Source organism: Mesoplodon bidens (assembly GCF_964165515.1).
Source record: "Mesoplodon bidens genome assembly, chromosome: 10".
Classification (NCBI taxonomy): domain Eukaryota; kingdom Metazoa; phylum Chordata; class Mammalia; order Artiodactyla; family Ziphiidae; genus Mesoplodon; species Mesoplodon bidens.
Genome location: NC_138172.1, coordinates 8,312,685 through 8,325,579, shown reverse-complemented (window position 1 = coordinate 8,325,579; position 12,895 = coordinate 8,312,685). Strand labels below are relative to the sequence as shown.

Genomic DNA, 12,895 nt, shown 5'->3' with positions numbered 1-12,895 from the left:
GGGCTGGACGTGAGCCCAAGCTTTGAGGAAGAAATGCAGAAGAGCAATCACCCCACGCATTCCTTATGCATTTTTTTAAAAAAATCTCATCCTTGCATTTAATCGACCTTTCACTAAACTGCCTGTGTTGGGCTGGGCCTATAGGGGACAAAGAGTCAAATTCAGCCCTATCCCTGCCCTCCTGCAGCCACTATGTCTAAGTAGTGTCTGTATATCTGGGGGCCAGGAAGGAGCTGTCACCAGGAGTCTTGGTGGGTCCGAGCAGTCACGGGTGTCTATATGTTTGCCATCAGTGGAGTGGAGACCTAGGCCGGGCACGTTGAAAACAAAGAAATTAATATGGGGGCAGGGATGTGGGGCAGGGGGGAAGCCAGCCACCTATGTTTTGAGTTGACCTCTTCCACAGGTATTCAAGTTTACCACTTATCAACTGTGTGATCTTCAGAAAGTTACTTTACTTCTCTGAACCTGATGGGGCTCAATAATGGTTCATACATTATAGTCTCTCTGTTGGAAGAGAATGAGATAGTCCATGTAAGTTGCTTAGAACAGTGCCTGGCACACAGTAGATGCTCAATACAGATGTATTTATATACCTATATGTTCCCATTTGGGGTTCTGGGACAGGAGCAGGCGGTGAGCTAGCTGATTTACACAAAGGCCCCAAGGCCCATTGGGGAAAACAACAAATTTGGCTTTGGGACTGGGGCACTGGAATTAGGGCTCTCCAGAAGACAAGATCATCATTATAGCAGCTACATTTATTGAGGGTTTTCTCTGCGCCAGGCACTGTCCCAAGCATGTTCTATGTGCTAACTTATCTACTTCTCACGACAAGCCTCCGAGGCAGGTACTATTACTGTCCCTGCTTTAGAGGTGACAAAACTGAGGGGCAGAACTGTAGAGAATTTTCCTGAGCCTTCTCTGCTGGTAAGGAGGGGAGGCCAGGATTCAAACCGTTGCAGTCCTCATTCACATCTGCGAGGGTGGCTGTACTCCTCTTAGGCAATGGGTGTTGTGGGAAGACAAAGCACTTACCTAGAGACGGGGGCGGGGTCACAGGAGGGGACCAGAGCAGGTATGGAATCCTGGGCTTAAAGCCCCTGCACATCACCTTCCTCATGTGTCAAATAGGGATGCTAACAGAATTTACCCCTGTGGATGGTCTTAAGGTTTCAGTGAGGTGAAGTATGTGAAGTACTCTGCACTGTGTTCTTGGAAGAACATCCAGCATGTGCTTGATGAATATTAGTTTTATTATTGTTAAGCTAACCCGGAGTCCAGGGATAAGTGCAAAGTTGGAGTATGTCTGCATGAGCATTTTTCTAGCCTATCAGTTAGCTATTGCTGCGTAACTAACCACTCTACAACTCAGTGACCATTTAGTATTTATCATGGTCTACAGCATAAGGACAGCCCCCAGGATCTCCTTTGGGCAACTATTCGTTCCTGATAGAAGGTGTGGGTGGGGTTGACACCACCCTTGACACCAGGGGTTGTTTAGACCCTCTGGCTGCTTCAGGGATGACCTGCAGCGTAATTCTGACCAAGATGAATCAAACTTAAGACTTTCCTTGTGTTGAAGCTGAGGAGGTGCAGGCAGGGGGAGCTTCCGCAGCCAGCGGGCAATCGCAAGGTATCGGAGAGCCCTGTGAGCATAAAGTTAACAGGCAGAGCTGAGTAGAGCCAGCCTGAGAAGAGGGGACTGCGGCCGGGAGACCACGCCACTCTCAGACCATCTGTGCTTGGAGCCCATCCTAGCCTGGAGTTCCCAGCTATATGAGCGAGTAAATTCTCTTTCCTTCAGGCTACGTGGGTTAGATAGCTTGTCCCTTGCAGAGTCCTAAACAGATATGCCCAGAAGTGGGCAGTCCAGCAATGGACTGCTTTGGAGCTGGCAAAGCCATTAGGCAGCTAAAATGTATCTTTTCTTTGTGCCTCTGTGGGTCGGAGATGCTGTCCTTTTCATCGTTGCCTTAATGAGTCAAAGTTGATTTCAGGATTCTGGAGTGATCGCCTTGTGCAATTAGACTGCAAGCAACTTGCGGGTAGGAATTGGGTCTCGTCCATCTGTCTCCCCAGCAGCCAACTTGGGGCAAGGCTCACACCAAGTTGCTTACCACACACTTGTTGAATGACAGGCTTCTTTTTCAGGGTTCTCAAGAGAGCACGGTTGCTTTGAGCCAGTAAACAGATTATGGAATGCACCCAAAATCCAGACCCTCAGCAGGCCGCACCGCACCGGAGCCTGGAATTAGCGAAAGGCCACCACTGAGTGGTGAGTGGCTATGGGGGGGACTGATGGATTCCCTTAGGCTGGCAGAAGACCTGGTTCTCTTCTGCAAAGGCCCCTGTGTGAAGATCCACCAGAGGGCTCACTGGAAAGGAAAGGCCCGGAGTATTCCTTGACTACGGCCCGCAGGGAGCTACCTTCATCATGGGATCCTGCGGCCAATTCCACTATGATGAGCTTGCTTGAGGGCAGGCAGGACAATGAATGTGTAAACAGCACGGCTGCGGGGTCAGACGGACTGGGCTCAGATTCGGGCTCCTTCACTTCCTAGCCTGACCTCGGACAAGTTGCTTAGCCTCTCAGAGCCTCCGTTTCCTCTTCTGCAGAAGGGGGTTTAAGAAGGGTACTTACCTTCAATAGCTGTTTTTGAGAATTTGATGAGAAATGCATGCTTAATCTAGTGCCCGGGACAGAAATGAGCAATCAACAAACACTTCACACATGCACACACACACAGACACAATTCCAAGGGGCTGTATCACACGTGTACAGACAACAGACGCTAAAATGCTGCATATGCAGTCCCACTGGCAATAGTATCCTGTGGCCTCCGCTGATCTGTCATAAGCTCAGGAAGGCCTCCCCTCAGACGACAGCTCCCCCGCCCCCTTGCCTTTGCTCTGACACTCCTGGTTCCCGCTTTCCCAGCAGCGCCCCCACACTTACCTCCTTCAGTTAACTCTGCAGCGGACGCGGTCCTCTCTGGAAACTTGGCCTTCACAGTGTTCGACCTGAGCTAAAGGACATTTCAGGGATGCTTCCCGGGGGAAGCACACTGACCGTGGACTGGAGGGTAGGAACACCCCCCTGGGGCCTCCCCATCCCCAGCGGGCGACCTCACCCTTCCAAAAACCACCGGAGCACGTTTGAGAAAAGTTAAGCTGTTTTATTTCACAGGATAGCTCCACGTCAAACCAGCAGGCACCATCAGAATACGCGACAGAGGATCCAGTCAGACACTCTACAGCACGGGCGCTGGGTTGTAAGGTAGAGAAATGATGTCCGGGAGAGGGCAACACTTATCGCCACAAGGGGACGGGCAACCAGCAATCTCCTGGGGTGGTTTCGATTTGATTTTCCTGACAGTTTGGGGAGGAAGGAAACCAAAGGAAACGAAATAGACCAGCCACTCTGAAGCAATCAGAACCAAACCTATTGCCAAACCATGTAAACAGTCACACTGCCGGGGACTAGAGCCTGAGCAGAAACCCTGGCCAGAAGCTACTTCCATTCGAGGAAAGCAAAATGCACTCTGGCTGTTCTGGTTCAAGGTTGTCGTTTGCCTGGGACAGTTCACACAGAAAGGAGGTGTCGGCAAGGGGCAGCCCCAGAGGATGAGACGGCGGGACCCTGGCAGATGACCCTCAGAGAGGCGAGGAGGACGCAGACCTGGCAGCAAAGCCCCTGCCCTCAGCTCCCCCCGCACCTTTAGGTATGTGCGGAGAGGAGCGGGGACCCCAGAGAACCGGGGCAGTTGCCGTGAAACACCACCATTAGCTCTGCACAGCAGAAAATCATCTTAGCAACACCTCGGCTCACCCGCTTCCTGCCTTTTCCTCCAGGCCTCCCTCCCTGAACCCAGCAGCCCCTAACCCCCACGGCTGTGAGCCAGCCGTCCTTCTTTCTGGGTTTCTCAGGAGGATGAGGCATTTGCTCTAGTATGAAAAGTTAGGGACAGAGAGACTGAGAGGAAGAACCATTCCATTAGGCCTCATGGTTTGCCATCAGCTGCATACGTGCGCTGAGCGCCAGGTAATGACCAGGTCCCAGGAAGTCCTCTGCATCCGTGCCTCCTGAATGAGAAAGAAATCCCCTTGACAAGGCACTCCGAGGGCCTCCAACAGGGCAGCAAGCCCCACGCCAGGCCCTTCCCTGTGTTGGCCCCCTGGGGGTACCACCAGCCAGTTGTGGAGTGTTTGTTTATAAGGCAGATCGCTGAGTTGCTAGTCCCACTGGCAGCCGAGGGATGACTCCACTTCCCTGCATCTCTTCCCACTTGGATTTCTTCACGGAATAGGAACCTTTCGTCCCTCGGGATCCGTTTCTCTCCTGCCCCTGGGCCCAGTGACCTCAGAGAAAAGACTCCCAAGTCTAATTCCCAAGCTGACAATTCCCTCCAGTTGCGCGCTGTGCCTGGGGTTCAAAAGGCGCTTCAAGGTGAGAAATCGTTAGCACTGAAAACAAGGAAAGGCAAGAATTTTTCACAGAATCCCACAGCTCAGAGCAGCTCTTAAAAGAGGAAAGGGGACTAAAGGGAGAGAGTGAGAGAGGGGTAGGAAGCACGGCTCATTCTCCGTTTTATCCAAGGAAGGTCCTTAGCGGCCGGAGGCTGGGCCCCAGGCCCAGGAAACTAGACCAGGAATGAATTGTCTTTGGTCAGTTTTAAATGAACATCTTGCTGGTTCATTCCTAAAAGAGACTGAACACCAGTAACACATAAAGACAAAAGGCTTGACCTCAGGGTAAGTTGAAGGTTAAGAAACTGTTCTGTGAAGAAAAAAAAAAAAAATTGCCCGTTATCAATGAACTGATCAGTACAGCTTTCGGTAATTGTGACGGACAAGCAGGCAAACACCACTTCCCCTTGTGCAACTGGTTATACTGAGGACTACTAACTAGGTTACTACGTTTTCCCCCACGCTCACTGTACAGTTAGGTTTCTGGTACTTGTTTTTTACACTGATCTATCTACTAGGTGCAAAGATTTCGTGAGTGGCATTGGCTGTGATTTCATTGTAGCCTTTTAAAAAATTACAGTTTCACATTTTAACAGTTACTTTCCAGCATTTAAGCAAATACAGCAATATATAGTGGACTAACACAGGCAGGAGCCAGGAAGAGAATGCCAGTGCTCGTGACAGCGGGCGGGCCTGGATGCGCGTGGAGGGGGCCTGAGACATGCAGAGCGCCAGATGGGTGGGGCAGGGGGAATTATTTTTCCACGTGGTTCTGCGTCAAGGCTCAGATTTGGAGCTGGATGAGTGGGGTGTGAGCTTCCCTAAATGTGAACTCACCAGCCATTGCCCAATGGAAGAATAGGTGCCTAAAGAAAATGGCAAAGGCTCTGCCCTCAGGTAATTCAGTGAAAGGCAGGGCCTATTTTCAATAAGGAAAGATGAAGTTAGTCATTTCAGAGGAAAATCCACATGATCTGACTGGTGTTATGTATTTCAGGCAACTGATCTGTCAACTCAGATTTTCACTTTTCGTCTGGTAGTCATGGCAGAGAATGTGGCATTTTGCACAGGGGGCCACTGCATTTAAGGTCTGCGAGTCTCTCTGGGGTGGAAATGAGAAGTCTCTTATCCTGCTGCATATCACAGCATCCGTGCAAAGAAATGACTCTAGGAGCTGGACCCAGCCCCACTCTCAGCCATCTATGAAATCTTGGACAAGTCACAGCCATCCTAAGGCCTTGCTTCCTCTCCTAACATGTAATATGGGGGTATGTTTATGTGCTAAAAAGACAGAGGGCTCCTAGCTCGTTCTGAGGCTCTTTCATTTCCAGGAGTTATAGGCAAAACAGGGAAGGTCAAGTTTGTCACTGGCCTCTCCCTGGCATTCTCTTTTTGTGCCCTTTCTTATTCTTTCCTCCACTGTGTGCTCTCAAGGCCAGTGCTTCAGGCAAGGCAGCGTGGCTCACCACCCATATACACCTAGGTAACGTGGCTTCATAGGTCCCCCCGTCTGGGGACCAGAGGAGAGGGCGAAACTTAATCCAGTGGGCTGAAATGGTAAAGATGGAATGTCAAGAGGTGATGTACCTGCAGGACCGGGCTTCATGGCTCTTATGAAGCTGGTAGGAAAATTCCAGTGCCCACTTCTCAACTGCCATTAGGAGGTTTCATAAGGAAGGCGCTGGATGGTTTTCACCTTAGTGATGACCGTGAAAAGAGCAATCGTGTTGGCACAATGCTTTCTAGGTTGCACCGCTTGCTCACTTACATTTTTATGGAGCAGGAAACTGAGGGTCAGTGAGGTGAGTGACACGCCCCCCAAACCTAACCCCATATTTTCAATTGAGTTAAATGGGCTGGAGGAGGTGGGCAAAAGGGAAGGGAAAGGGGAGAGGGAAGCTTATTTCATTGCATAAGTCCACCAAAGCGTTCTCTAGGACGGCAAGTGCCAAGGACTCCCTCCCCAGCCCTGGTCTGAGGTGGGCACTTACGGGCCCCGTGTGCTTCATGCAAGAGGCCACCAGCCAGAGCGCGTCACAGCCTGATTTCAAATTAAAATGATGGGACTCAAAGTCTCCTTGCCTGTTTAGTTCCAGATTTTGACACAGTATAATTAGTAGAAAGAGGAAAAGACAAAATTAAATATTTTGAAAATGGTATAAGTTAAACCTCTATAGTTACCACAGATTTATTCCTACAGCGTTTCTAGGTTTTGAAGCATTCCACACCACTGTGCTTGGGTTTTTTTCCCTTTTTCCCAACCACACATAACACTGCGCTACGATGGGGCTCAGGCTCTCACCATCCCCTCTTCTACGGTCGAACACAGGCCGCTGCGGTCGGGGCGCTTCTCGCCAACGTCCTCCATGCCTTTGGGGTGCAGTTGGTCTTGGCCTCTGTGTGGAAAGGCAGGGTCTCTGGGGTGGGAGGGGGGTGGGGGGGCTCTGTGAAGGGTTCCCCACCTCTGGGAGCAGCCTGCCCGGGGTACCGCCTGCCCCACCCTTCCTTTAGGGGCAGACTGTTCTGGAAGGCCACAACTTCTGGAGACAGTGGGAGACTGGTTTTGTTTTTCTGCAGGTGAGTGGTATATTGCTTCATTCGCAGTTACTGTGGGCCTTAAATTCTCCCAGAAAAGTCCCTGCAGGTCCCACCAAGTAACTCAGCGGGAGATGTTTGGTGGCATGGGTCTGAGGTAAATCTAAGTTTCATAAAAAGAAAAAGGAGATCCTATATACATTTCATGTGTGTCCAGATCTAGTATATGTATAGAGATGCATAAATATATATATATACACACACACTCCTACAGACACATACGTACATATATACGTGTACATATGCACATACACATACATACACACGTATGGATGCATGTAGAATGTCGAGAGAATAACTTTCCAGTGACGATACGCGGGTGAAGCCATTCAACATTTGCCACGATCTTGGGAAAGGCTCCGGCTGGGGCGGCTGCTCCTTACCACTTGGCCGTCTGTGTGCACACGGGAGGGAGGCCTGTGGATTCACGTGGCTGAAGGCGAGCTGTGGCTCGGGCCTGGGCCTTAGCTCCACACAGACCTGCTCCCAGGCTGACCTTCTGGGCCCTGCCCGACAAGGCCAGGAGCACCGGGAGGACGTGGGAGTCACAGAGGCCACCCTCGGCCACGGCGGGCCACGGCGGGCCACAGCGGGCCGGGGCGGTGCCCGCCACCCCGCAGGTCACATGGTGCCCGACTTGTCGGCCGAGCTGTTGGGGAACATCTTCTCGGTGGGCGTCACGGCCGGGCTGCCCACGCCCGAGCTGCTGCTGCTGCTGGACCGATGCTGGACCACGGGCCGCACCGGCCGCATGGGGGGCGGGCGCAGCTGGGCGCCGGCCAGGCGGGCGGACAGGGCTGGCTTGAAGGTGGTCATCATCTCGGTGGAGGAGCTGCTGCTGCGACGCATGGCAGCGTCAGGGTCGCGGATTACGATGGTGTGCAGGGGGCTGGCCGGCTCTGAGCTGATGGGGCCTGGCGGGTTCTTCAGGGGCTCCAGGGTGTCCAGCACCACATCTGGTGCCTGCTTGACTGTGTTCTGCCTCTCCAGTTCCCGCAGCTCGTGCAGAGCTGTGCTCATGGTCTTCTCGATGTCCTGGGGACAGGGAGAGCGCTTGTCAGCACAGAGTCTGGAGGCCTGGGATCTAACCCTTCTGGGGCTGCTACCCAGCTTGTAGGCTTCTTAGGGAGGCTTCCCCACAAATCTCATGGAAGGGATGGAGACTGGATCCCAGGGAGTCTTATAACCATAAGGAAAATCAGAGTGAGTATCGCAGACCTAGTGGTGGCAGGCTCTGCAGTCACACAAACCTGGGTTCAAATCCTATTTCTGTGACTTCCCTGCCGTGTGACTGTGGGCAAGCCACCTTACCTCTCTGAGTCTCAGAATCCTCATTTGTAGATTACAGACACGTATAATACTGACTTCAAGGGGTTGATGAGTGTATTTAATGATACAGTTCCTGCGAAGAGCATGGCATGGCACCTGGTACCTAGTATTTCCAAATAATGACAATAACAATGGCAATAATAGCTAATACCGAGCACCAATTCAAGCCCCTTCCCCTAACAATTCATTTAATCCTCTCACTTATCTGGTAGGAACTACCATTATGCTCACGTCACACATGAGGACATTGAAGCTCAGATTGGTTAAGTAACTTGTCCAAGGTCACACAGCTACTTAGCAGCACAGTAGTTCTGGCTCCAGTGTTCATGCCCCTAACTATTATTATTAAAAAATATCTCTCTCCTTTGTCCATAGGAAATTTGTGTGGAGGTTGTATATCAGAATGTTTGCAATGCTCACCCCAGGATGATAGGACTGTTACTTTCTTCTCTGTATTATAATCAGAATTTTTTTTTAATGGAAAATTTAAAAAGCAACAAAAATCTTCATCTGCCTACACAATTCCCAGGGATATTGTGATATTTAAGAGCTCATCAGTATGACAGCGCTTTGAATGAGACAGAGAGAGATTCTGGCAGCCCAGAGGGCTGACCTGGGGCCCAGCATTCCAGGAGTGGGCACTGGAGCTGGATGGCAGCATTTAACCCAGGAGCCCTGGGCTTGGATGCAGAGCCCAGGTTTGGGAGGGAAAAAGGTTCCTCTGCTACCGCTGCTGGGCAACCTCGGGCAAGTCTCAGTGGCTCCACACCACGCTCGGTCCAGGTGCTGAAAGCCCCCTGCTGGCCGTGAAGATGGGATGAGACAGTGGACGTGATGACATTTGTGAACTGCTAGATGGTGGTTTTCACACTCCCTTCAGCCAGAGTCCTCGGCTCCCTCGGGGTTTCCCAGGGATGCCTCCACACAGAGGCAGAGGGAGCTGCTCAGGCTGAGCTGGGCCACCGAGAAGACAAGGAGGGACAGTGCTTAGAACCGCTGCTGGAAGGTGCTGACCCACCTCAGGCTCCGGGATGACTATTGAGACACACTAGCTTTTCTGCCCTGGGGCAACTCTGGGAAAACTGAAAGTCTGGTCAGACTGATGGGGCTGGTGCCCACAGGTGTCCTGCCGGCCCCTTCCCCGTCCACGCCTTCTTTCACCTCCTCTCCTCCCCTGTCCTCAGGCGGCTCCTGCCCGCTGGGCCTCCACGACAGGCTCCAATCTGGCCTCCATCAGGGTCCCAGCCTATCATCTTGCTTTGTGAAGAGACTACTGATGATTAGCTAATGGCTAATATTAGCATCTATGCTTCCCCAGGACATTTTACCCTTTGCCCTTAACACTGTCTGCTTTAAAGAAGATGCTATTTGTGCCTTTATCTACAAGGAATAGCTGTGGGGCTGTGATGGGGGTCCCGCCTGACAGGAGAGAAGGCAGTCCTGTCCCCACCTTTGCTACATCCCAACCCTGCAGTGACCAAGCCCGCCTTCCACGTCCCAGTCTGCTTAAAGTCCCCCACTGACATCACTACTCTGTCTGCCCTACTCCAGCAGGAGCCTAAAGGCAAAACTAATAAATAAAATATAATTATCTCCCCTCCACCACCATCCCCACCACCACCACTCCACCCTCGCAGAGCGTGAGCCAGGAAGACAGCGAGCCCAGAGGAAGATCAGCTGGGGGTTTCGGCGTGAGCCTTGCGTTAGTCTGAGAGGTGATGCCGTGATCTCAGCGTGGAGCTGCAGAGAGGCGCTGGGGAGCGCGGACAGCGGGGGGAAACGATCCCTTTCCGCCTCCTCCGGAACGAGACCTTCCCACCTCGGAGGCGGTGCTGCCAGGTCCCCAAACTGCCTCTGTGACTGGGCTCCAATCTAAATCCTAAAAGACATTTTGAGACCGGAGGGTTTCAGGTAACTCCACCTACTACTACATAGCTGCCCTCCGCAGCCTGCAATGTCAAGTGCTCATCAGAGCCAATGCTGAGCAGGCTGCAGGCCATCCAGGGTGCCCTTGGCTATTTACGTACCGTTTCCCATGCTCTGCTATCGAATGGTAGCTATCGAATTAGAGTGTGTAGATATGTCTGCAGACGGAAAACGTGAGCAGCACGCCCCACGTGTATTCTTTAGGCCGCTCTTGCAAAATGCTCTGTGACTAAAGGTCAAAGAAGTCTGGGAGGTGGGTGCGCCCTGCTCTCCTTCTTGAAGATTCACAGTGCACATCAACATATTTAATAATTCTTGTTGCAGACAACCCATTCAAATTTGCCAGACCAGCATTCCCCAAACTTTCTTGACCATAGAACACCTTTTTCCCTTCCATTAATAACCTCATGGAACCAGTCTGCTGTGGGACCTACTTTGGAAACAGTGGCGTAGACTGCATTTGATTCTCCGTGTAAAGGGCTCTGGGCCAGGCCTCAGGTGGCCTGAGCTTCCAGGTGACGGCAGATGCTAGGGCAATACTTCCCAAGACAATGGCCCCCAACAATGGAGGGACCAGCAGGCTGCCTGGCTGCTCTGCTGGACCCATGCCAAGGTGCTGATACCTTGGGGGTGGGCATTGGGACCTGGGGCCAAACTAGATCCTGCGAGGTGTTTCACTTGCTGTGTTGATATCCCTGAGAACCTTTCCTGGCCTCCTCTAGAACACAGCCCCCAAGCTCTCAGCTTTCCCTTCCCCTTGTGAACAGGGATTCAAGGCCACTCTTCACAATAGAATCCTAACCGACCCTAAGGTTCTAATTGTCTCTCTTTTCTAAACTGGGAGAAAAACACTGGGAAGGGGATACATAATGGGCACCCTGCCAAGTTCCAGAGAGAAAAATGGAAACTTCTGAACTATGATAAAACTATCAAAAACACAGGAAAGTAGCTATGCAAATTATTAAACAATTTAAACAAACTGTTTCATAACAATTTCTTAAATGAATCTGTTTGGTTTGCTTGGCAAGTGTAAAAATCACACAGGTTTCTCATCCAAAAAATTTTAAAGTTATTTAAAAAAACACAAAACTCTAAGCACTCTTGAAACTCAGAGTCCCCTCCTTCAAGACTCCTGACCCAGCTGCCATTTCACAGCTGTGTGTGTTACTGGTTGGCATCTCTCTCTTCTCTAAACCATAAGCTCCATGTGGGCAGGGCCTGGATCCATTTTAGGTCAATTATACTCTCAGTGCCAGCCAGTGATTGCCACACAACAGATGCTCAATCAGTATTTGTCAATAAATGAATGAATGAAAAAATGAATAAATGAATGACAAGATGAACGAATGAAAGCACGAAGAGCACAATCTTGCCACGTTATGGAGACGTCTGCCATTACCACATCCCCACATCCGGGAATCCCACCTCTGGCCCTGGAGACCGGGCCCTTGGGTCTTCACAGGAGCCCCAGCCAGCAGTTGCACCCATCCAGCTTCCGTTCCCACAGGGGGGCCGGCTCATTATCTACCTCACGTTCTGGCTTAGCCTGAGCCTGGCCTGAAGGGCGAAGGGGCTCCCCCGTCTGCAGGTGCCCACCCCCTGCCCCTCTGGGTGTCGGCTGGCGCAGCCTGCCTTCCCGCCGGCCCTTACTTCTGCCAGGGCCTCGGCCTCCAGGGACTTGTGGTCCCCCAGGCTGCTGTGCCTGGTGGAGCCGCACGTCGACCGGATGCAGTGCCCTTCGGAGAGCGCCTTCTTGTCGGGGTAGTTGATGCTGCCGGCGCTCCCGAACGTCGCCATCCTCCGCTTCTCGGGGCTCTCGATCCGCCCCCGGGAGAGGGGGATTTTGTGGGGACTGCTGGGGCAGGCGGCGGCCCGGGGTGGCGTGTCTATGCTGGGGCCCAGGCCCCGGGGCGGGCTGTGTGTGTCTCCCCCGCTTCGGCGCCTGGGGATGGCTGCTCCATCAGATCGTAACCGCACTCTGCAAAGGAGCCAGGGGGCGGGGGCATGGGGCAGAGGTCAACCCCGGCCAGTGTCACACGGGTCAGCCAACCCCCAGGCCACACGCTACACACTAGTCTAGGGAGTGGGTATAGTAAAGCCTCGTTCAGCCAGACTCCGCGGTTCTGCAGGGAAGGCACTCTCTTGACCACGTGACTCAGGCCCGCGGGTTTCATCTGCGCACACGAAGGAGTCGGGGGTGTTCCAAGCTCCAGTCGGTGGTGGTGCCAATTACATAGTGAATCTCGTCTGCACGTTAGGTCAGGGCCAGGAGGATTTCAACCTGGGAACACTTCGCTCCCGGTTAGGTGGGCTCATGGTATGTTCTTAAGCGGTTTAGAGGTCTCCATGATTCCAAAGGGCCTCTGACTGGTCTGAGGCATTGAGGCTTGACTATACCAGAGTTACCAGCTCCCTGCAAGCTCCCTGCAAGATGGCCCTGGTTTCCACGGGGCAGCACAGACAACAAGCCTGGTGAAAACAGCATGGGCTGGGGCTCAGGACACTGGGTTCTAGACTCAGGAGGCCCCCCTGGGAACTGACCACAGCCCAGTGTTGTCACCAAAGGGCTGTTCCT

The 12,895-nt window shown here is 52.3% G+C and overlaps 1 protein-coding gene across 2 annotated transcripts in view; it reads right to left on the bottom strand.

Annotated features, from left to right (window-relative positions):
* Window positions 1–5,142: 5,142 nt before the first annotated feature.
* Window positions 5,143–12,895, bottom strand: part of SRGAP3 (SLIT-ROBO Rho GTPase activating protein 3) — a 282,947-nt gene continuing 275,194 nt past the window's right edge. For both annotated transcript variants that reach the window (XM_081245040.1, XM_081245041.1), the window contains 2 exons: window positions 11,971–12,298; window positions 5,143–8,100 (listed from right to left, as the gene is read on the bottom strand). In XM_081245040.1, coding sequence (XP_081101166.1) covers window positions 7,687–8,100; window positions 11,971–12,298 — 742 coding nt within the window. In that variant the 3' untranslated portion in view covers window positions 5,143–7,686. The remainder of the gene's footprint in view (window positions 8,101–11,970; window positions 12,299–12,895) is intronic.